The sequence below is a fragment of the Lissotriton helveticus genome, chromosome 6, assembly GCF_964261635.1.
Source record: "Lissotriton helveticus chromosome 6, aLisHel1.1, whole genome shotgun sequence".
NCBI lineage: Eukaryota > Metazoa > Chordata > Amphibia > Caudata > Salamandridae > Lissotriton > Lissotriton helveticus.
Window position 1 is genome coordinate 1,551,272,127 of NC_136067.1, and position 21,971 is coordinate 1,551,294,097.

The 21,971-nt window shown below is 51.9% G+C and overlaps 1 protein-coding gene across 5 annotated transcripts in view; it reads right to left on the minus strand.

The window, feature by feature from the left end:
• The window catches only part of CFAP61 (cilia and flagella associated protein 61), a 2,132,686-nt gene that overhangs the window by 1,988,289 nt on the left and 122,426 nt on the right, over nucleotides 1-21,971 (minus strand). For all 5 annotated transcript variants that reach the window (XM_078649333.1, XM_078649336.1, XM_078649335.1 and 2 more), the window contains exon 5: nucleotides 20,510-20,577. In XM_078649333.1, coding sequence (XP_078505459.1) covers nucleotides 20,510-20,577 — 68 coding nt within the window. The remainder of the gene's footprint in view (nucleotides 1-20,509; nucleotides 20,578-21,971) is intronic.

Below are 21,971 nucleotides of genomic sequence, written 5' to 3' on the forward strand. Positions count from 1 at the left end.
CGTGGTGGATGTGGTACTGGTGAATGTGGAGGTGGTGGACGTGGTGGTGGATGTGGTGGTGGACATAGTGGTGGTCGTAGTGGTGGTGGATGTGGTGGTGGACGTGGTGGTGGTGGATGACATGGTGTTGGTGGTGGTGGACGTGGTGGTGGGGAACATGATGGTTGTGGAAGTGATGGTGGACACGGTGGTGGTGGTGGACATGGAGGTGGTTGAGGTGGTGGTGGAAGACGTGGTGGTACTCGATGTGGTAGTGGAGGTGGTGGTGGACGTGGTGGTGGTGGATGTGGTGGACATGGTGTTGGTGCATGTGGTGGATGTGGTGGTGGATGTGGTGGTGATGGTGGACGTGGTGGTGGACGTGGTGCTGGTGGACGTGGTGGATGTGGTGGTGGAGGACATGAAGGTGGTGGATGTGGTGGTGATGGATGTAGTGGTGGTGGATGTAGTGGTGGGCATGGTGGTGGTAGACATGGTGGATGTGGTGGTGGAGGACATGGTGGTGGTGGTGGACATGGTGGTGGTGGATGTGGTGGTGGAGGACATGGTGGTGGTGATGGACATGATGGTGGTGGTGGACATGATGGTGGTGGTGGACATGGTGGCGGTGGACGTGGTGGTAGTAGACATGGTGGTAGTAGACGTGGTGGTGGATGTGGTGGTGGTGGATGTGGTGGATGTGGTGGTGGTGGTGGATGTGGTGGTGGTGGTGGTGGAGGATGTGGTGGTGGACATGGTGGATGTGGTACTGGTGATTGTGGAGGTGGTGGACGTGGTGGTGGATGTGGTGGTGGACGTAGTGGTGGTGGATGTGGTGGTGGTGGACTTGGTGGTGGTGGACGTGGTGGTGGTGGATGACATGGTGTTGGTGGTGGTGGACGTGGTGGTGGGGAACATGATGGTTGTGGACGTGATGGTGGACACGGTGGTGGTGGTGGACATGGAGGTGGTTGAGGTGGTGGTGGCAGACGTGGTGGTAGTCGATGTGGTGGTGGACGTGGTGGATGTGGTAGACATGGGGGTGGTGGTGCATGTGGTGGATGTGGTAGTGGATGTGGTGGTGATGGTGGACGTGGTGGTGGATGTGGTGGTGGACATGGTGGTGGTGGACATGGTGGTTGTGGATGTGGTGGTGGTGGACATGGTGGTGGTGGATGTAGTGGACGTGGTGCTGGATGTGGTGGATGACATGGTGGTGGTGGTGGTGGAAAAGGTGGTGGTGGACATGGTGATCATGGACATGGTGGTGGACGTGGGGGTGGTGGTTGGATGTGGTTGTGGTGGACATGGTGGTGGAGGTGGTGGTGGTGGATGTGGTGGTGGTGGACATGGTGCTGGATGTGGTGGATGACATGGTGGTGGTGGTGGGTGAAAAGGTGGTGGTGGACATGGTGATCGTGGACATGGTGGTGGTGGACGTGGGGGTGGTGGTTGGATGTGGTGATGGTGGACGTGGTGGTGGTGGACATGGTGGTGGTGGAAGTGGTGGTGGTGGATGTGGTAGTGATGGTGGACATGGTGGTGGAGGACATGGTGGTGGTGGACGTGGTGGTGGTGGACGTGGTGGTGGTGGGCGTGGTGGTGGTGGACGTGGTGGTAGATGTGGTGGAGGAGGACATTTTTGCTGGTGGACATGGTGGTGGAGGTGGTGGTGGTGGTGGAGGTGGTGGTGGTGGTGGTGGTGGATGTGGTGGTGGTGGACGTGGTGATGGATGTGGTGGATGTGGTGGTGGTAGAGGTAGTGGTGGATGTGGATGTGGTGGTGGTGGAGGTGGCTGTGGTGGTGGAGGTGGCTGTGGTGGATGTGGTGGTGGTGGATGTGGTGGTGGATGTGGTGGATGTGGTGATGGATGTGGTGGGCATGGTGGTGGTGTACATGGTGGTGGTGGATGTGGTGGTGGTAGATGTGGTGGTGATGGATGTGGTGGATGTGGTGGTGGTGGTGGTGAACATGGTGGTGGTGGACATGGTGGTGGTGGATGTGGTAGTGGTGGACGTAGTGGTGGTGGACATGGTGGATGTGGTGGCGGTGGACTTGGTGGTGATGTACGTAATGGTGGTCGATGTGGCGGTGGTGGTGGACGTGGAGGTGGTGGTAGATGTAGTGATGGTGGATGTGGTGGACGTGGTGGTGGACGTGGTGGTGGTGGTGGTGGATGTGGTGGTAGGGGATGTGGTGGTGGATGTGGTGGTGGTGGAGGTGGTGGAAATGGTGGTGGTGGATGTGGTGGTGGTGGACATGGTCGTGGTGGACATGGTCGTGGTGGACGTGGTGGAGGTCGATTTGGTGGTGGATGTGATGGTGGTGGACGTGGTGGTGGTGGTGGATGTGGTGGACGTGGTGGTGGTGGATGTGGTGGTGGACGTGGTGGTAGATGTGGTGGAGGTGGTGGTGGTGGATGTGGTGGTGAACATGGTGGGGGTGGATGTGATGGTGGTGGAGGATGTGGTGGTGGATGTGGTGGTGGACATGGTGGTGGACATGGTGGTGGTAGATGTGGTGGAGGTGGTGGTGGTGGTGTAGGTGGATGTGGTGGTGGTGGATGTGGTGGTGGTGGATGTGGTGGTGGATATGGTGGTGGTGGAGGTGGTGGAAATGGTGGTGGTGGATGTGGTGGATGTGGTGGTGGTGGACGTGGTGGTTGTGGATATGGTGGTGGATCTGATGGTGGTGGATGTGGTGGTGGTGGATGTGGTGGTGGTGGATGTGGTGGTGGTGGATGTGGTGGTGGTGGTTGTGGTGGATGTGGTGGTGGTGGTGGACGTGGTGGTGGTGGATGTGGTGGTGGACGATGTGCTGGTGGTGGTGGACAAGCTGGTGGTGGACATGGTGGTGGTGGACATGGGGATGGTGGACATGGTGGTTGTGGTGGATGTGGTGGTGGACGTGGGGGTGGTGGTGGATGTGGTGGATGTCATGGTGGTGGATGTGGTGTTGGTGGATGTGGCGGTGGTCGACGTGGTGAATGTGGATGTGGTGGTGGCAGACGTGGTGGTGGTGGATGTGGTGGTGGTGCTGATGGACGTATTTTTGGTGGTGGATGTGGTGGTGGTGGACGAGGTGGTGGTGGTGGGCATGGTTGTGGATGTGGTAGTGGACATGGTGTTGTATGTGGCGGCGGTGGATGTGGTGGACACGGTGGATATGGTTGTAGATGTGGTGGTGGTGGTGGACATTGTGGTGGTGGATGTGGTTGACATGGGGGTGGTGGTATAGGTGGATGCGGTGGTGGTGAACGTGGTGGTGGATGTAGTGGTCGTGGAAATGGTGGTGGTGAATGTGGTGGTGGTGGACATGGTGGTGGTGGACGTGGTGGTTGTGGATATGGTGGTGGATCTGATGGTGGTGGATGTGGTGGTGGTGGTGGACGTGGTGGTGGTGGACATGGTGTTGGAGGACGTGGTGGTGGTGGATGTGGTGGTGATGGTGGTCAACATGGTGGTGGTGGATGTGGATGTGGTGGACATGGTGGTGGTGGATGTGGTGGTGGTGGATGTGGTGGTGGTGGACGTGGTGGTGGATGTGGTCGATGACATGGTGGTGGAAAAGGTGGTGGTGGATGTGGTGTGGTGGATGTGTTGGTGGTGGATGTGGTGGTGGTAGACATGGTGGTGGACATGGTGGTGGAGGTGGTGGTGGTGGTGGATGTGGTGGTGGATGTGGTGGATGACATGGTGCTGGTGGATGTGGTGGATGACATGGTGCTGGTGGTGGTGGTGGAAAAGGTGGTGGTGGACATGGTGATCGTGGACATGGTGGTGGTGGACATGGGGTGGTGGTAGATGTGGTGGTGGTGGACATGGTGATGGACGTGGTGGTGGTGGATGTGGTGGATGTGGTGGTGGTGGATGTGGTGGTGGCAGACGTGGATGTGGTAGATGTGGTGGTGGTGGTGTGGGATGTGTTTGTGGTGGTGGACATGGTAGTGGTGGTGGATGTGGTAGTGGACATGGTGGTGGATGTGGTGGTGGGCATGGTTGTGGACGTGGTGTGGTGGACGTGGTGGTGGTGGTGAAAGTTGTGGTGGTGGACTTTGCGGTTGTGGTGGATGTGGTGGTGGTGGATGTGGTGGTGGTGGATGTGGTGTGGTGGATGTGGTGTGGTGGAGGTGGTTGTGGTGGTGGTTGTGGTGGATGTGGTGGTGGTGGATGTGGTAGACATGGTGGTGGTGGACGTGGTGGTGGATGTGGTGGTGGATGTGGCGGTGGTGGTGGTGGATGTGGTGGTGGTGGATGTGATGGTGGTGGATGTAGTTGTGGATGTGATGGTGGATGTGGTGGATGTGGGGTGGTGGGGATGGGGGTGGGTGGTGGATGTGGTGGTGGATGTGGTGGTGGTGGATATGGTGGTGGTGAATGTGGGGGTGGTGGATATGGGGGTGGTGTATGTGGGGTGGTGGTAGTGGTGGATGTGGTGGAAGTGGTATTGGTGGTGAAAGTTGTGGCAGTGGACGTGGTGGTGGTGGATGTGGTGGTGGTGGACGCGGTGGTGGTGGACGTGGTGGTTGTGGACGTGGTGGTGGACGTGGTGGTGATGGATGTGGTGGTGGTGGATGTGGTGGTGATGGTGGTCGACATGGTGGTTGTGGATGTGGTGGTGGCGGTGAACGTGGTGTTTGTGGACGTGGTGGTGGACATTGTGGTGATGGATGTGGTGGTGGTGGTGGTAGACGTGGTGGTGGTGGACGTGGTGGTGGAGGATGTGGTGGATGTGGTGGTGGTGGATGTAGTGGTGATGGTGGTGGACGTGGTGGGGGTGGATGTGGTAGTGGTGGTGGGCATGGTGATGGATGTGATGGTGGTGGACGTGGTGGTGGATGTGGTGGTGAAAATGGTGGGGGTGGGTGTGGAGGTGGTGGATGTGGTGGTGGTGGATGTGGGGGTGGTGGATGTGGTGGGGGATGTGGTGGTGGGGGATGTGGTGGTGGTGGATGTGGCGGTGGTGATGTGGTGGTGGTGGATGTGGCGGTGGTGGATGTGGCGGTGGTGGATGTGGTGGTGGTGGATGTGGGGGTGGTGGATGTGGGGGTGGTGGATGTGGGGGGTGGTGGATGTGGGGGGTGGTGGATGTGGTGTGGTGGTGGATGTGGTGGTAGTAGTGGATGTGGTCGACATGGTGTTGGTGGTGAAAGTTGTGGTAGTGGACGTGGTGGTGGATGTGGTGGTGGTGGACGTGGTGCTGGTGGATGTGGTGGTGGGTGTGGTGGTGGTGCTCGTGAATGTGGTGGTGGTGGATGTGGCGGTGGTGGATGTGGCAGTGGTGGATGTGATGGTGATGGATGTGATGGTGGTGGCAGACGTGGTGGTGGTGGCAGACGTGGTGGTGGTGGATGTGGTAGTGGTGGTGAATGTGGTGTTTGTGGACATGGTGGTGGTGGACGTGGTGGTGGTGGATGTGGTGGTGGTGGATGTGGTGGTGGTGGACGTGGTCATGGTGGATGTGGTGGTGGAGGATGTGGTGGTGGTGGATGTGGTGGTGGTCGACGTGGTGGTGGTGGATGTGGTGGAGGTGGACGTGGTGGACATGGTGGTGGTGGACATGGTGTTGGTGGATGTGTTGGTGGATGTGGTGGTGGATGTGGTGGTGGTGGATGTGGTGGTGGACGTGGTGGTGGACGTGGTGGTGGAGGTGGATGTGGTGGTGGTGGACCTGGTGGTGGATGTGGTGGTGGTGGATGTGGTTGTGGTGGAGGTTGTGGTGGTGGTGGACGTGGTGGTGGATGTGGTGGTGGATGTGGTGGTGATAGATGTGGTAGACATGGTGGTGGTGGACGTGGTGGTGGACATGGTGGTGGTGGGTGTGGTGGTGGTGGGTGTGGTGGTGGTGGATGTGGTGGTGGTGGATGTGATGGTTGTGGGTGTGGTGGTGGACATGGTGATGGTGAACGTGGTGGTGGATGTGGTGGTGGTGGATATAGTGGTGGTAGATGTGGTGGATGTCGTGGTGGTGGAGGTGGTTGTGGATGTGGTGGACGTGGTGGTGGATGTGGTGGTGATGGACGTGGTAGACATGGTGGTGGTGGAGGTGGACGTGGTAGACATGGTGGTGGTGGACGTGGTGGTTGTGGATGTGGTGTTGGACATGGTGGTGGTGGACGTGGTGGACATGGTGGTGGTGGTGGATGTGGTGGTGATGGACGTAGTGGTGGTGGACGTAGTGGTGGTGGAGGTAGTGGTGGACATGGTGGTGAATGTGGTGGTGGACTTGGTGTGATGTATATAGTGGTGGTGGATGTGGCGGTGGTGGATGTGGTGGTGGTGGATGTGGTGGTGATTTATTTTATAATAATTATTCTCAAGTGTTGAAACATATTTTAGGTGTTTCCACTTTTAAGATATGTTAATGATTTTTAGGTTTGTCAAATGTTTTGTTTTAATTTCCTAAATAATTTTTAAACAGTACTTATTTGATTTGATGTTAATTAATCTGAACTCCCCATCATTATCTCCCTTATACTGTGGCAGTGCCCTAAAGAACAAGTTACTTACCTTCGGTAACGCTTTTTCTGGTAGATACAATATCTGCCTGTGGATTCCTCACCTTGTGAATATCCGACGTGGACTTGGACGTCATAGAGGCATGGCATCGCTCGCGACACCGCTGACGTCACCGATGCCTATAATAGGCCCACGCCGGCGTGATTACATCAGTTCCGCCCTTTTTTCCGTGCCTTCGAGACACACGGACGGACCAATGACAGTAGACATATACACAGTATACGCAGTACAAATATCAAGGTAACACACACAGTGTGAAGCAAATGCAATAAAACATTTGAAATAAACAACTCCTTGACAATAAAATAATACATTATAGAAACTCTGGCATAGAAGAAGAGTGGACAACGGGGAGGCGGGTGGGTCAGTGAGGAATCCACAGGCAGATATTGTATCTACCAGAAAAAGCGTTACCGAAGGTAAGTAACTTGTTCTTCTGATAGATACATCTGCCGTGTGGATTCCTCACCTTGTGAATAGAGTCCCACAGCAGTCCCCACTCCCGGAGGAGGGTGTCCAATCTTCTAGACCAGGAAATCCTGGAGAACAGAGCGGGCAAAGTGGCCGTCCCTCCTCACCTCGGAATCCAAGCAGTAATGCTTCGCGAAAGTGTGGAGGGAAGACCAAGTTGCCGCCCTACAAATATCCTCTACAGGAACACCTCTAGCCAATGCAGAGGTTGACGACTTAGCTCTAGTAGAATGAGCCCTTATACCCTCTGGAGGTTCCTTACCGGCCAAAGAGTAGCAGATCTTTATACAGAGGACGATCCATCTTGATAAAGTTCTTTTATGGACCGCTCTTCCGCTCTTGCAGCCAGCAAAGCCAATGAAGAGCTGGTCATCCAACCGACAGTCTTTAGATCTGTCCAGATAAAAAGACACCACCTTCGTGGGGTCCAGACGGTGTAATCTCTCCTCCTCCTTGGAAGGGTGTGGGGGAGGATAAAAGGTAGGGAGGGTAACAGATTGACCAAGGTGGAAAGGAGTCACCACCTTAGGCAGAAAAGCAGCCCTGGTCCTAAGAACCATTCGATCAGCATGAATGTTCAAGAAAGGGGGCTTGGAACTAAGAGCTTGAAGCTCACTTACCCTCCTTGCCGAGGTTATTGCGACGAGGAAAACTGTCTTAAGAGTCAAAAGCCTCATAGGACATTTGTGAAGAGGCTCAAAGGGAGCACCCATCAGAAAGGTCAAAACAAGATTTAAGTCCCACTGAGGCACAATAAAAGGAGTAGGAGGGAACTTATTCGTGAGGCCCTTCAAAAACCTTAAAACCACAGGAGATTTAAAAAGAGATGGCTGGTCAGGCAAGCAGAGAAATGCCGACAGTGCTGAAAGATAACCCTTCACTGTGGCAACAGCAAGCCCCTGTTGCGCCAGAGAAAGGGAAAACTGGAGAACATCAGGCAAATGGGCTCTCAAAGGGTCTATAGATTTCTCCCCACACCAAGCGACAAATTTTGACCACCTATAAGAATAGATGGACTTAGTGGAGCCACAAGATGACATCCACCACGTCAGGCTGGAGAGAAAAAGAACTCAGGTTGCCCCGTTCAATCTCCAGGCATGAAGGTGTAAGGTCTGGAGGTGGGGGTGTAGAACCTGCCCCTCCATCTGGGAGAGGAGATCTGCCCTGTGAGGAAGACGAAGCGGCGGGTGAGAGGAGAGGTGGAGAAGGTATGAGTACCACACCCTTCTTGGACAATCCGGGGCGATCAGTATAACTTGGGCCCAGTCTTGGCGAATTTTCCTGAGAACCCGAGGAATCAAAGGTATGGGAGGAAACGCGTAAAGGAGTTGCGAGTTCCAACTCAACTGAAACGCGTCCCCCAAGGCTCCTTGCATCGGATACTGGAGACTGCAGAATAACGGGCAGTGAGCATTCTCTTGAGTGGCAAAAAGGTCCACCTGAGGAGTACCCCACGTCCGAAAGACGTGACGAACCACCTCCGGATGAAGCCTCCACTTGTGGTCGGCAGAGAACTGCCGACTGAGACTGTCTGCACGAACGTTCCGAACTCCGGCCAGATGATTTGCCATCAGACAAATCTGATGGTCCTGAACCCAGGACCAGAGACGCAGAGCCTCTCTGCAGAGACACCGCGACCCCACTCCTCCCTGCTTGTTGATGTACCACATCGCGGTCGTGTTGTCCGTCAGAACCTGAACCGACTGACCGCAAAGGGAAGGGAGGAAGGCCTTGAGCGCCAGACGTATCGCCCGTAATTCCAGAAGGTTGATGTGAAGCAACCTTTCCTCTGGAGACCAAAGACCCTTGACCTCCAGGTCCCCCAGATGAGCACCCCACCAGAGACGGGATGCATCCGTTATTACCGTGGCCACCGATGGAGGAAGTTGAAAAGGCTTTCCTTGCGACAGATTGCCTTCTACGCTCCACCAAGACAGATCCGCTGCAGCTTCTCTGGAGATCCTCACCGACTCCCTGAGATCTCCGTTGTGCTGATACCACTGCCTGCGGAGGCACCACTGGGGTGCCCTCATGTGCCAGCGTGCATGGTTGACCAACAGAATGCAAGAAGCCATCAGACCGAGCAGGCGAAGAACCTTCAAGACTGGAACGACCGCTCCATTGTAGAACAAATGAATCATTTCCTGAATGTCGCAAATCCTTTGAGGTGGAGGGAATGCACGACAAACAGTAGTGTCCAGTACCGCACCTATGAACAGGTTGCGCTGGGAGGGCACCAGGTGAGACTTGGGTACATTTATCGAAAAACCCAACTTGTGCAACAACTGAGTTGTCTCTTGCAGATGATGGAGCACCTTCTCGGGCGACTCCGCTTTGATCAACCAGTCGTCCAGATACGGGAATACAGGTATCCCCGACCTCCTGAGATGTACTGCCACCACTGCCATCACCTTGGTGAAGACTCGAGGCGCAGCAGTAAGACCAAACGGAAGGACCGCAAACTGGTAGTGTTGCAACCCAACCGTAAAACGGAGATACTTTCTGTGCGACTTCAAGATGGGAATATGAAAATACGCATCCTGCAAGTCGATCGACACCATCCAGTCTTCTTCCAGCAGCGCTTGAAGAACCTGTGCAAGAGTGAGCATCTTGAACTTTTCCTGTTTCAGGTAAAGGTTCAAGATCCTGAGATCCAGAATTGACCGAAGCCTGCCATCCTTTTTGGGGATCAGGAAATACCGGGAGTAGCATCCCTGACCCCTTTCCTGCTCTGGAACCACCTCTATCGCACCTTTTCGAAACAGTGCCAGGACAGTGCCAGGACTTCTTCCTGCAGGAGAAGCAGGTGGTCCTCCGAACAATAACCCTGGCAAGGAGGGTAATTTGGGGGAAATTCCCGAAAGGGAAGAGCATACCCATTCTCTACAAGATTGAGAACCCAAAGATCCGATGTTATCAATTCCCAATCTTGTAGGAATGGCGGATCTAGGGCTGCTTTGCTGCGTTGACAGGGGGTTGGGGAGGGGAAGAGGAGGAAGAGGAGGAGATTTGACGGCCTCGAGAACGGCCTCTCTGCTTGTCCCTATAAGATCTGTACAGCGTGTTCTGCTGCTGCTGTGGTTGTTGTTGTGTAGATTTGTAGGATCGAAATGAAGATCTACTAAATCCTCTAGTACGCCTTCCAAAAGTACCCCTGGTCTGAAGGCCCAACGACTTAGCAGTCGCCCTGCTGTCTTTAAAACGTTCTACAGCATCATCTGCCTTCTTCCCAAACAAACCAGATCCGTCGAATGGTAAATCCAACAATGCAGACTGGACATCAGTTGAAAATTCAGACGATTTCAGCCATGCAGCTCTCCTCGTAGCAACTGAAGAGCCCATAATCCTCGCCACAGAATCTGCAGTGTCTAAACCACTTTGTATCACCTGCCTTGCTGCAGCCTGAATGTCCGAGATAACCTCCTGGAAGTCTTTTCTATCATCTTCCGGTATCTTTGGCACTAACTGCTTAACAGTGTCCATTAGTGCGTGAATGTAACGACCCATCAAACAGGTCGCGTTTGTGGACTTTAATGCCATGCTGGCAGAAGAGAAAATCTTCTTAGCAGCCTCGATTCCTTTTCAGCTGGAACTTGAGGAAAAGCTCCAGTTGATCGTTTGGAACATGCAGCTTGTACCACCAAACTCTCAGAAAGAGGGTGAGTGGATAAAAATTCTGGATCATCTGGAGCAGTCCTGTACCTTCTGGCAACAGCTCTAGACACAGCTGGAGTTGACAACGGTTTCTTCCAGACCTCTAAAATAGGATCTCTAAGAGCATCATTAAAGGGCAGCAATGGTTCAGTCACCGAAGAGGGAGAGTGAAGAACCTCTGTGAGTAGATTTGATTTGAACTCAGCAGTAGGTAAAGCGATGTTCAACAAATTTGCTGCTTTTTTAATTACAACGTGGTAAGGAGCCACATCTTTTGAGGGTTCATCTGTCACCGAAACCAAATTCCACTCAGGGGACAGTTCAAGACCACTGGCCACCAAAAGATCCTCATAGGGGTCCTCAGGATCCTGTAGTTCACCCTCCTCCAAATACTCCTCACGATAGCTCTCTTCCTCCATCAGTCTCTGGGCTTCACGCCTTGACCTGTGCTTCACTTTCGAAGCCGTCGGATCCACTGTCGACTCCGTCGAAGCCGGAGCCGGCGTCGAGCCCGACGCCGTATGAGGAAGACTTCCACGACATCGTTCGGGATTTGGCATCAGAGATGATGGAACCGGCGTCGAAGGATTTGGTGTAGTCGACTTTGGCGTCGATGGCTTCGGAGTCGAAGGCCTCGCCGGTGCCGGAAGATGCCAATGCGGCGTCGGAGCCGGCATAAAGGGTGCAGGGGCATAGGATTGGGGGATACCCAGACCAAATGCCATCGGACCCGTCGGACCAACAGGCGTCCCAGAGGGGTACATAGCCCTGGAGTAGATACCATACATCGCATTTAGAAAATGCGTTGGATCTTGACCTGGAGCCGGGAAGGCTGGGTACGAACCCCCAGGTGGTTCTTGAGGGCGCGGAGTAGATAAGACGTCGACCTCCTCTTCAGGCTGGTACACCGGAGTCGACAGACCTTCGGGCAACGGAGCCTCTCCCTCTCCAACTATCTCCACCTCACCTTCATCCTCCCGATCCGGAGAATGGGATGGATTCGGAGATGGATTCGCTGTCTGCTTCGGCGAACCAGGCGAATCCGCATGCGAAGTCGCACCTCCGGCGTCATGTTCTTCCGAAGCTGAAGACACTACTTCTTTTTCTACCAGCTTCACCTGCGACTTCGGTTTAGCACCCGAATCCTTCTTTGAACGATGTCGGGATTCAAGAGATCTTTTTCTATGCTTCTTTTTGGAAGACCTCGAAGCATGGGCTGAGGACGAATCTGAACGCGACTTCGAGCGAGATCTTGACCTCGAGCGTCGAGTCCGCGATCTCGATTTCTTTTTGTCCTTACTCCCTTTAAGCTTTGCAACAATAAGCTTAGCTTCTCTTTCCCGGAGGGCCTTAGGAGTCATCTTCTTGCAGGAACGGCAGTCTTCGACGTCGTGGTCGGAACTAAGACACCACAAACAGCATTCATGTGGATCCGTAATGAACATAGTCTTGCCGCATTCTCCACAGGCTTTGAAACCCGTCTTCTTCGAAGACATCTTGAAAGAGGAGATAAAGGAACACTAACAATGCAAAGTAACAAAGTTACAGTCAAAGCTACGGGCTATCCCTAGAAAACCGTTAGCGTCGACGACGCGGAAAAAAGGGAACCGATGTCATCACGCCCTCGTGGGCCTATTATAGGCGTCGGTGACGTCAGCGGAGTCGCGAGCGATGCCGTGCCTCTATGACGTCCAAGTCCACGTCGGCGCGAAGCTACGAAAGAATTTCCGAATGTTGCTGACGCAGGGGGATATTCACAAGGTGAGGAATCCACACGGCAGATGTATCTATCAGAAATCAACAGCTTCTAGAGGTTGATCTTAAAGGGCATTTTCCATATCAAGGGGATTAGGGCACTATCCCAAGCAACAAGAATATTTTTAGGGTGGATGTCAGAGTCCAAGTGGGTGTTGATGAACTGACTCAAGTCTGTGTTGTTGATGGACACAAACTGTTATTGCTAAGAAGATGAGGTCAAGCAGACTCTGATGCTAGAAATAGAGAAAATCTCACACAATATATTGCTCTAACAGGCTGGAACCTTTCTAAAAAAAAATCTGTATTGGTGGACTTTTTTTTGCAGAAGATGCCAAATCACTGACTTAGGTTATTGAGGGTCCTACAGATTTTAGCAGTCCGAAGGTGTCAATTGTTGAAACACTGGAAAGTGCTGTACACTGATCTGAAGGAATATTACGTGGGTGGAAGGGATAGATGAGCTTCTGAGTCATCCTTTCAAACAATAAAAAAAAGAGGTACTCCTGAGGGAGGGGCTGGTAGGGAGCAAGGGAGTGAGTTTTCATTTTGCCATATCTCTTGCTGTTCTCTAATGAAATATTAATAATTCACTGAACACGCTTTATACTATGGATGAAGTTGCTTGTCACATGTAATCGTAAAAACAATGGAAACTTTGTATCGAGAGGAGTTATCATTCCTGCTTATCTGAAGCACTATTGTTTGAGGTCTTTCTGCTACTCAGATCCTAAATAGTGTAAGGTATAGTAACTCAAGATTTGTTTCCTTTGAGGTCATCTTCAGTTTTAGTCCCTGACTTTTCTAGCAGGAGTGAAACTAAAGGAACATACTACATAGGATGAAGCTCTTATCACTGAAACAGCCGGGGACTAACTTACATCAGGATATGGTAACTAAGGGGTTGATTACGTGGCAGACGGACTTAAGTCTGTCCGCCATCGTCCCGGGGATTGGGACCGCTCGCCTATATGGTGGCATTCCTGCACATGACATTACAATGTGACTGCCACTGTGGCGGTCGCATTGTGCATGTTTACCATTGCGGCCGGTGCTGCTGGCTGCAGCACCCACCGCAATCGTAAAAATGCATGTTGTGCACGTCCCTGCACTACGTGGCAGGCACCACGCAGTGCAAAATGAACATGCCCCTGCACAAGGGGGGCCCGCAATGGGCCCCCAAAGTACATCCCCGCCAGCCTTTCAATGGCAGTTGAACCACATAGACAGGCTGGCGGAGAGGCGGCATCCAAATCTGGTGGCATTTTGTGGATGAGGGGTGGGTCCGACAGGAAATTGTAATGATTGTCACTGTCGGGCCCGTAGCGGACGGGCTTTCCGCCTGCCAGGCATACCGCCCACCATCCTGATCTGGCGGGCAGTAATTGGCTGCACGATGGCGCTGAACCCGCCGCCGGCAGTCTGCTGGTGGCGGGTTCACCGCCATCATAATCACCCCCTAAGTTCCAGAAAATGTTATGGATATGCCTTTTTCACAGGAATATCGTGCAGTAAGTTTTCACCTCTCTTTCAGTTCTGGCTTCCCCACCAGACCACCTTATTTGATCTAGAGCAAATCCATTTACCTGCCTGTACCGCACTTCCTTATTGTTAGAAATGGGATCCCTGGCTGGCCAGGGCTTGCGCCAAAGTCAGTCAGAGACCACCACTTCCACGTCAGGGCAAGGGAGTTACACGGCAAGATAACCCCTGCTCACCCCCTTGGTAACGTAGCACGAGCAGTAAGGCTAAACGTCGAGGCAATGTGAGTTAAGTGTTTGCGCACGCACCCCCAGCAACAACACCCAAGGCCCACCACAAAGGAAACTCCACACAAGGTTATGTATAAAAATAGCCTTTGTATTACACCAAAACACCTTAGATGAAAACACACACTTTACAATTTGCCAACGGGCACGGGCAGAATTTACAGGGGATATGTACAAGACAGGGCCACATGGACCACTGTCAGGAATCAGCACTTTTAGAACTAGCACTTAGAACATGGGATATAAAATCACTGTAGCACAAATTAGAAAATAGAGCACACAACCAGTAACTACTGGTAATGAGGTAAGTACCACCTACGCAACCCTAACCACCTTAGGAGAATATTGCGCAGGGAACCAGGACCTCACTAGCACACCTGCACTAGGAGAAAAACAACCACCTAAGTATCACAATACCTGTAGGGGTATAAGCAAGAACATATTACACATGATGCTTCACAACATTCAGAGGTGTAAGGAAGGAAAACACATGATGTATAACCAACACATTCAGAGGTGTAAGAACAAGGCACATGATGCATAAAAACACATTCAGAGGTGCAGGAAAACACAATTGCGCCAAACCCACATAAGTCACCACCTGTGACTGTCCATAGGCCAACTGGCCTTGTGGGGGCTAGGACGCCCTGTGTCCCAATGTCAGGGGCCTAAACGGAGCAGCTGCCCACGAAGTGCTGGGCAGCTGTGTAGACAATGGGGCCAACGCTGGAGCCTTGTGGCCCTGAACAAATGACTGGGCCCTTAGGAGCCTCGCTGGACTCTAAAGCAACAGAATGGCACTCCAGAGCCTCTCAGGGCTCGTAAAACAACTATGCCCTTTGAACCTCTCTGGGGCTCTTCAAGGATCGTGCCCAGTGTAGAGGGAGCGTTGGGGTCCCGCACGGGGGACCCGTGAACAACTGGAGAGCCTCTCGTGGCTCTAAGAACAAAGAAAATGCCCCCACGAGCCTCTCTGGGCTCGCAACTTTAGGGAATGCCTCCACGAGCATCTCGTGGGCTTCAATACCACTGTGGGGCCCTGGAGCCTCAGGGCTCTAAACAAAGCAATGCTCCTGGAATTCGTAGGAGTCCCCTCGGTGGACTCGGAAACAGCATCTGACCCCGGGGGCCCTCGTGGGCCTCTAAATAATTGTGGTGCCTTGGATGTTGGAGTCCCGCTCGGGGGACTCTCACACAATATGCCCCCAGAGCCTCGTGGGCTCCAACCACCGGGAATGCCCCTGAAGCCCTCGTGGCTTGAAATAGACTGGCGAGGAGGGGAACGGCCCGCTCCTTCCGGGGCCGCTCTACACTGTGAGCCCTGATGAGACGCCCGCACTCACCGGTGATAGGGGGCGGCGTCTCCGTCGGGCTGCTTCTTCTCCTGGCGGCGGCTCCCCGGGTTTCTTCGGCACGGACTCTGCTTTCCACCGGAGCCCCGCCTGCTCCTCCAGGCGGCAGCTCCTCGTTCAGGATGCGGGGCTCACCGGCAACTTCCAGCTGATGCGCAGGAGCGCGGGGTGGGCTCCCGCCGCTTCCTGTTGGATGCCTCTACTTCCGGGGCGCTGGTGGCCACTTCCGGGTCGTCGCAGGCAGCGCGGCGGCCCGGAGGGGGAACAGTGGGTTTCTGCAGCAATCCGGGGTGGCACCCGGTCTGTGAAGGTTTAAAACGGGGTGAGCACCCGTAGGTGAAGCAAATCGGGGCAAATGCGGCGTGGGCAGCCGCTAGAGCAAAAATAAAGCGCTCTGAGCGCTAAGGCAATTTCAGCGCTCCGAGGCGCTTGAAGGCAAAGTGAAGCGCTATTGAGCGCTGGGGCCAACATAAAGCGCTCCTAGTGCTATAAGTGAAATAGAGCGCTCTCAGCGCCAGGTAGGAGATCACAGCGCTCCCCAGCGCTAAAGGACCAAATAAAGCGCGCCCAGGCGCAAAGGCATCAATAAAACTCCAGCAAAGTTCTTAGGTAGGCAGGGGGGCAAGGCTGGGCCCAGAGCCAGCTCACTAGGCCTCCAGGCAGGGAGGCAATCCAAGTGGCGGTCCTCCTGGCGCCCAGCAAAAGCAACAGCCCCCCCTCAGACAGGATCCAAAAGAGAACAAAATGTAAGGGGACACAGCCCCTTCTTATACATGAAATCCCTTTGTCTGTAGGTGCAGGGTGGGGGAGAAACCAGTCACAGCTGGTTTTGGAGCACCCTTGATGTGCTCAACCACCCTTTCTATTCACTAGGGAGGCTAGGGTCATTAGACGCACCACAGGGGGCGGAGCCAGCATTGTGGGGGGAAAGCCCAGCCCTATTCAGGACCCAGGTGCACTCCTCCCCAGCCATCAGCATGCTAATCTCCACACTCACCACCGGGCAGACCCATCATGACTCATGAAGCCTGGCATCCCAGCCAGCTCCAGCCAATCACATGCCAGCACCTCTACAGCACACTCGCAGCCATGTCTAGAAGTGGCACTTCCACACTAGACACATACACGCCGCATACATCATTTCGCAGCATTCAATCACACGAGTCCACACATACCAGACTCGAGCCTGCACTCCCCACACATCAGGAACTACCAAGGACACAGACATTCCCCATGCATTCCTATGGGAGGGCAGCCAATTCTCACACACGCACTCAGAGAGCGCACGCACTTTCCACTGGGAAACAGTGAAAGTGCGCAGAACCCAAAAATCACCATCACCAGGCCACCATTAAAAGCAAAAAGTTTAGGGGTGAACCTGCCAGAAGGGCCAAGTCCAACACTTATATGCCAAAACAAGGAGAGCAACTATATAAACAGGCACTGGCAATGCAATAAGATTGATTTGCTTTTTAATTGAGAAGGCAAACCTATTGGCGTAGCCAATACTTGGTAGCAAGAGGACAGCCAGATCTCCCTGGCATGTGTAGATCTGCTAGATATCGGTCTAATGGCAGAATGAATAAGAGCATTCTTACTAAATGATATCTCTCTATTCTGTTGCTAAGCATACTAAAGAGCAATATTGTTCCAGTGGCCCCAGGTATGCAATCAGAGGCATGCCTCCCTCCCCCTCCCAGGTATGCAATCAGAGGCATGGCCCTACAATGAATGCTGAAAATCTGGAAATATTGCAGCTTTTGTTGATGATCTTGCAATACTTCAGCCATCTTGAGGTCAGGGTGGCCCAATGTAAAAAAGTAGCATAAGAGGGGAGCAGCCATCTTAACATCAGGCTCACACTCGAGTGCTGACAAAACTATCTTGAAAACTGGATGCTAGAGTAATTTGAATAACAGAAAAAATATTGCTTTATGAATAAAGTGTTTGTGTGACGTAACTAAATATGACAAAAAGTGTGACGATTAACCAAACTTTTCAAATAGATAGTGCAGATAGTTCTTAATGCATCCCAATAGAGGTAAAATAATATAACCAAGTGCCAATACAAAGATGTGAGAATAAAAGACTTCTGCAGGCTGATCCAAGATTTGGTTCACAATCTCTCAAGGCAAGAGTTGAAGGATCCTACCAAAGGGGCCAGTGACTGAAGGAGGCCTACTTAACCACATGCGCGCGGTGGGTTTTCCCGCTGCGCGCTGAAGTTTTTTATACCCCGCGGTTCATGAGGAGCTCAGCTCGTCATGAGCGCACGACAGGTAAACCTCATGACGAGCTGAGCTCGTCATCGGCGCAGAAGGGATTAAACCCCACAATATGTATTTATTACATAATTCTTAGAACCTAACGGCCAGATGTACGACCTTTTTTTGTGGTCGCAAACGGGAAATCGGACGTTTACGACTGCAAAATAGGTTGTGCAATGTACAAACCCCATTTTGCGAGTCGGTAACCTATTACCGACTCCAAAAATAGGGTTTGCGACTACCTATTAGGAAGGGGCATGCCAAGGAAGGGCGTCCCTTCTTAATAGCGAGTCGCACTTCTATGTACGATCGCAAAACACTCGCCGTTTACCACCTATTTCATAAAGGTGGTAAGCCACTCACAAATTTTGTGACTGGCAGCGAAAATATTTTTTAAGATCATGCAGTGGTCCCACAGACCACTGCCTACTCTTAAACGAAACAGAAACGTTTCATTTTTCTTTTTTAAATGCATCCCGTTTTCCTTTAAGGAAAACAAGCTGCATTTAAAAAAAAACTGCTTTATTTAAAAAGCATCACAGACATGGCGGTCTGCAGATCAGTTGACTGGGGGTGAGTGTTTGTATTGTCAACGCTCCGTCCATCACCTTTGGTTTTTCTTTGTTCGCCCTAAGTTGGCAGGGTATGCTCAGACGTGAGTCCCTTGCTCACTTTGCCATTGGAGTCAAGCAAGCCCGGCTGAAGACTGCTGTAATGCCAGAAACCGGTCCTGGGAAGCTTGATTCCGGTCCAGGGAAGACATGGCTTGGCAGTTCGGGCTGGACTGTTCCCATGAGGCACAGGGTCAGACTGATTTGCATATGGCCATGTCTGAACTGGGGTGGCGGAGTGAGCAAAAGAACGGTGATGGATTAAACCCAGATCAGTTGACTGGGGGTGAGTGTTTGTATTGTCAACGCTCCGTCCATCATCACCTTTGGTTTTTCTTTGTTCGCCCTAAGTTGGCAGGGTAGGCTCAGACGTGAGTCCCTTGCTCACTTTGCCACTGGAGTCAAGCAAGCCCGGCTGAAGACGGCTGTAATGCCAGAAACTGGTCCTGGGAAGCTTGATTCCGGTACAGGGAAGACATGGCTTGGCAGTTCGGGCTGGACTGTTCCCATGAGGCACAGGGTCAGACTGATTTGCATATGGCCATGTCTGAACTGGGGTGGCGGAGTGAGCTAAAGAACGGTGATGGATTAAACCCAGATCAGTTGACTGGGGGTGAGTGTTTGTATTGTCAACGCTCCGTCCATCATCACGTTTCGGTTTATCTTTGTTCGCCCTAAGTTGGAAGGGTATTCTCAGACGTGAGTCCCTTGCTCACTTTGCCACTGGAGTCAAGCAAGCCCGGCTGAAGACGGCTGTAATGCCAGAAACCGGTCCTGGGAAGTTTGATTCCGGTCCAGGGAAGACATGGCTTGGCAGTTCGGGCTGGACTGTTCCCATGAGGCACAGGGTCAGACTGATTTGCATATGGCCATGTCTGAACTGGGGTGGCGGAGTGAGCTAAAGAACGGCGATGGATTAAACCCAGATCAGTTGACTGGGGGTGAGTGTTTGTATTGTCAACGCTCCGACCATCATCACCTTTGGTTTTTCTTTGTTCGCCCTAAGTTGGCAGGGTATGCTTAGACGTGAGTCCCTTGCTCACTTTGCCACTGGAGTCAAGCAAGCCCGGCTGAAGACGGCTGTAATGCCAGAAACCAGTCCTGGGAAGCTTGATTCCGGTCCAGGGAAGACATGGCTTGGCAGTTCGGGCTGGACTGTTTCCATGAGGCACAGGGTCAGACTGATTTGCATATGGCCATGTCTGAACTGGGGTGGCGGAGTGAGCTAAAGAACGGTGATGGATTAAACCCAGATCAGTTGACTGGGGGTGAGTGTTTGTATTGTCAACGCTCCGTCCATCATCACCTTTGGTTTTTCTTTGTTAACCCCAGCGGGCCACCATCCCTGTGAGTGCTAGCCATTCCCAATGGGGTCGCAAATTGCGACCTGCCTCATGAATATTAACGAGGCTGGGCGTTTGCGACCCATTTGGAATCGCAAACCGTGTTTGAGACACTGTTGTACATTCCATTTTGCGAGTTGCAAAACAACGCAATTTGCGACTCGCAAAATGGATTGGTCGTTCATCTGGCTCTAAATAACTTGGGTTATGGCAGGTCTAAAAAGGCACATTTGAAGATTTCTTTCCACTTAGCCAACTCTTGGCTTCTGCTGCTTAGCATTTCCGAAGGGAGACTTAGAAGTCAGTCTCCCACGGCAGCACCTTGGTTACAGACATATACGCACACCTATGAATTCATTATAGTTTAGTGAGTATGGCCAGAAGTAAACAGCATCAATTTAGACAGAGAAATGTCAGTGTTCACCATGGTAAAAAAGACTGCAAGAGCAGAGAATTCTCAGAGATTATCGCTGGTTAAATTTGCTGTCTAATTTCCCAGATCCCATGAATGCTGCTGATAAACTGACAAAGACTGCCCCCTGCAAACCTCAGTGCTTAAAGGCCGTTGTGCCTGCTCAAGGCAACACGGCCACCTGCAAGGAAAACAAGACCGCCGTCCATGTGACGGCTCACTCTAGAGGGGCAGCCTTGTTCTTTTCAAAGTGACAATGCCGTGAAAACACAATTTCAAACCCCTTAGGGTGTAACTTAACAGCCATAATGTTAGAGAGAAAAAAAACAGTAGGGTTTCTCCGTTAACGACGGCGATGCTTATTCAATAATTCTTACCTAATTTCGCATCTGCTGGAGCTCCGAGAAAAATGAAGTGCAGGTCAGGCACTGCATCAAAAACTGACCTGGTAAAACAAAAGTCATTTACACCATTATTCTTTTTCAAAAGACAAACTTAGCACAGTAAATCAATATTTTTCCAAGTTGTTTACAGACATACGAATGAACTTTTGATAGGACCGTGCAACTCTGCAATGGAGGAAAAAAATCCATGTTAACCACCTCACAGACTGAGAATCTCAGAATCCAAAGTGTTAGATCGGATTTTATCAGCAACGGGACCTGTGTTGGGTCAAAACCAAACTCAAGCTATCCCCGCTGGTGTCCTACAGTTCTAAGAATATTCATACACATTAACTCTCTAAAATAACACAATGGTCAAAAGCTTTCCCTTATGACTATGTGCAATGAAGCGTTTTCATGCTTCATACACTCTGGCGGGGCCCCGATGTCCAGACCTTGCAACTGAGTTTGCTATGCATTGTTGGGAAAGAGTATTTTTATAGCGTGATCTTTGTGGGAAGCGCTGAGTGCCATTTACGAGTCCCAGGTAATGCACTTATTCAGTCGCTGCAGACTTAATGCTGCGCTAAAGCATGCCAGTGACGCAAAATATGTAAGGTGGATGGTAATGCATTTATCATTACAAGCATCCCACATGGTCTCCATGGGCAAAGTGCTCCATGTCAGCTTAGGATAACGGGTCTATGTGGGAGGGAGGTAGAGGGGCAGTTATGTGGGTACCAGTTTCTGTTTGTGAAGATTTCTGTTTTTTTACAGTTTCAACGTTTAGTGGTTGCACAACACCAAGTGGTCCACACTGCGTGGAAGAAGTATAAGAAGAGGAATCCAAGCCCAATAAACGTTCTAGTATAACGTTTCGCGTGTGCCAGCAGCATCGTTGCTGCGGTGAGGTTCAAGGGCTGATGTCTGTAGGGGACAGAGGCAAGCACTGACTAGAAGTGTTCCTAAGATGGAGTCTCAAATAATGCATGTGTCAGAGAGGAAAACGAGAACATACATTGAGGAAGGGAGATTATGTGAGTTCTCCTGGAGAGATATGAGGAGATACAATCTATGACAATTCCGTATGCGCGGTAGTAAAGTAGGATAGCGTCCTTTATCAAAGGTGGCGAGGTTTAAGTGTAGGGTGGGAATGATTTATTCTCAGTCACCAAGGACATCCCTTAGGACTATTTAAGAAGATTCGTGGTTGATAATACGTTGTTTCTTTTAAAGAAGGGAAAGGCAGGAACTGAGTGAAAGGCAAATGTTTGAATCAGTTGCCTAAGAGGAGTACACTGGGATCAGTTTGTTCAAAGACATATAGTAACACAAATATAGGTGCACCACAATATGTATGTTTATATGAAAAAAGTCCCATTCTAATTCCAGAATATTTTCAATTCTTCACTTTATTTTCTTTCTTAAAAGCGTCAAATGTTACAGCGAAGATAGC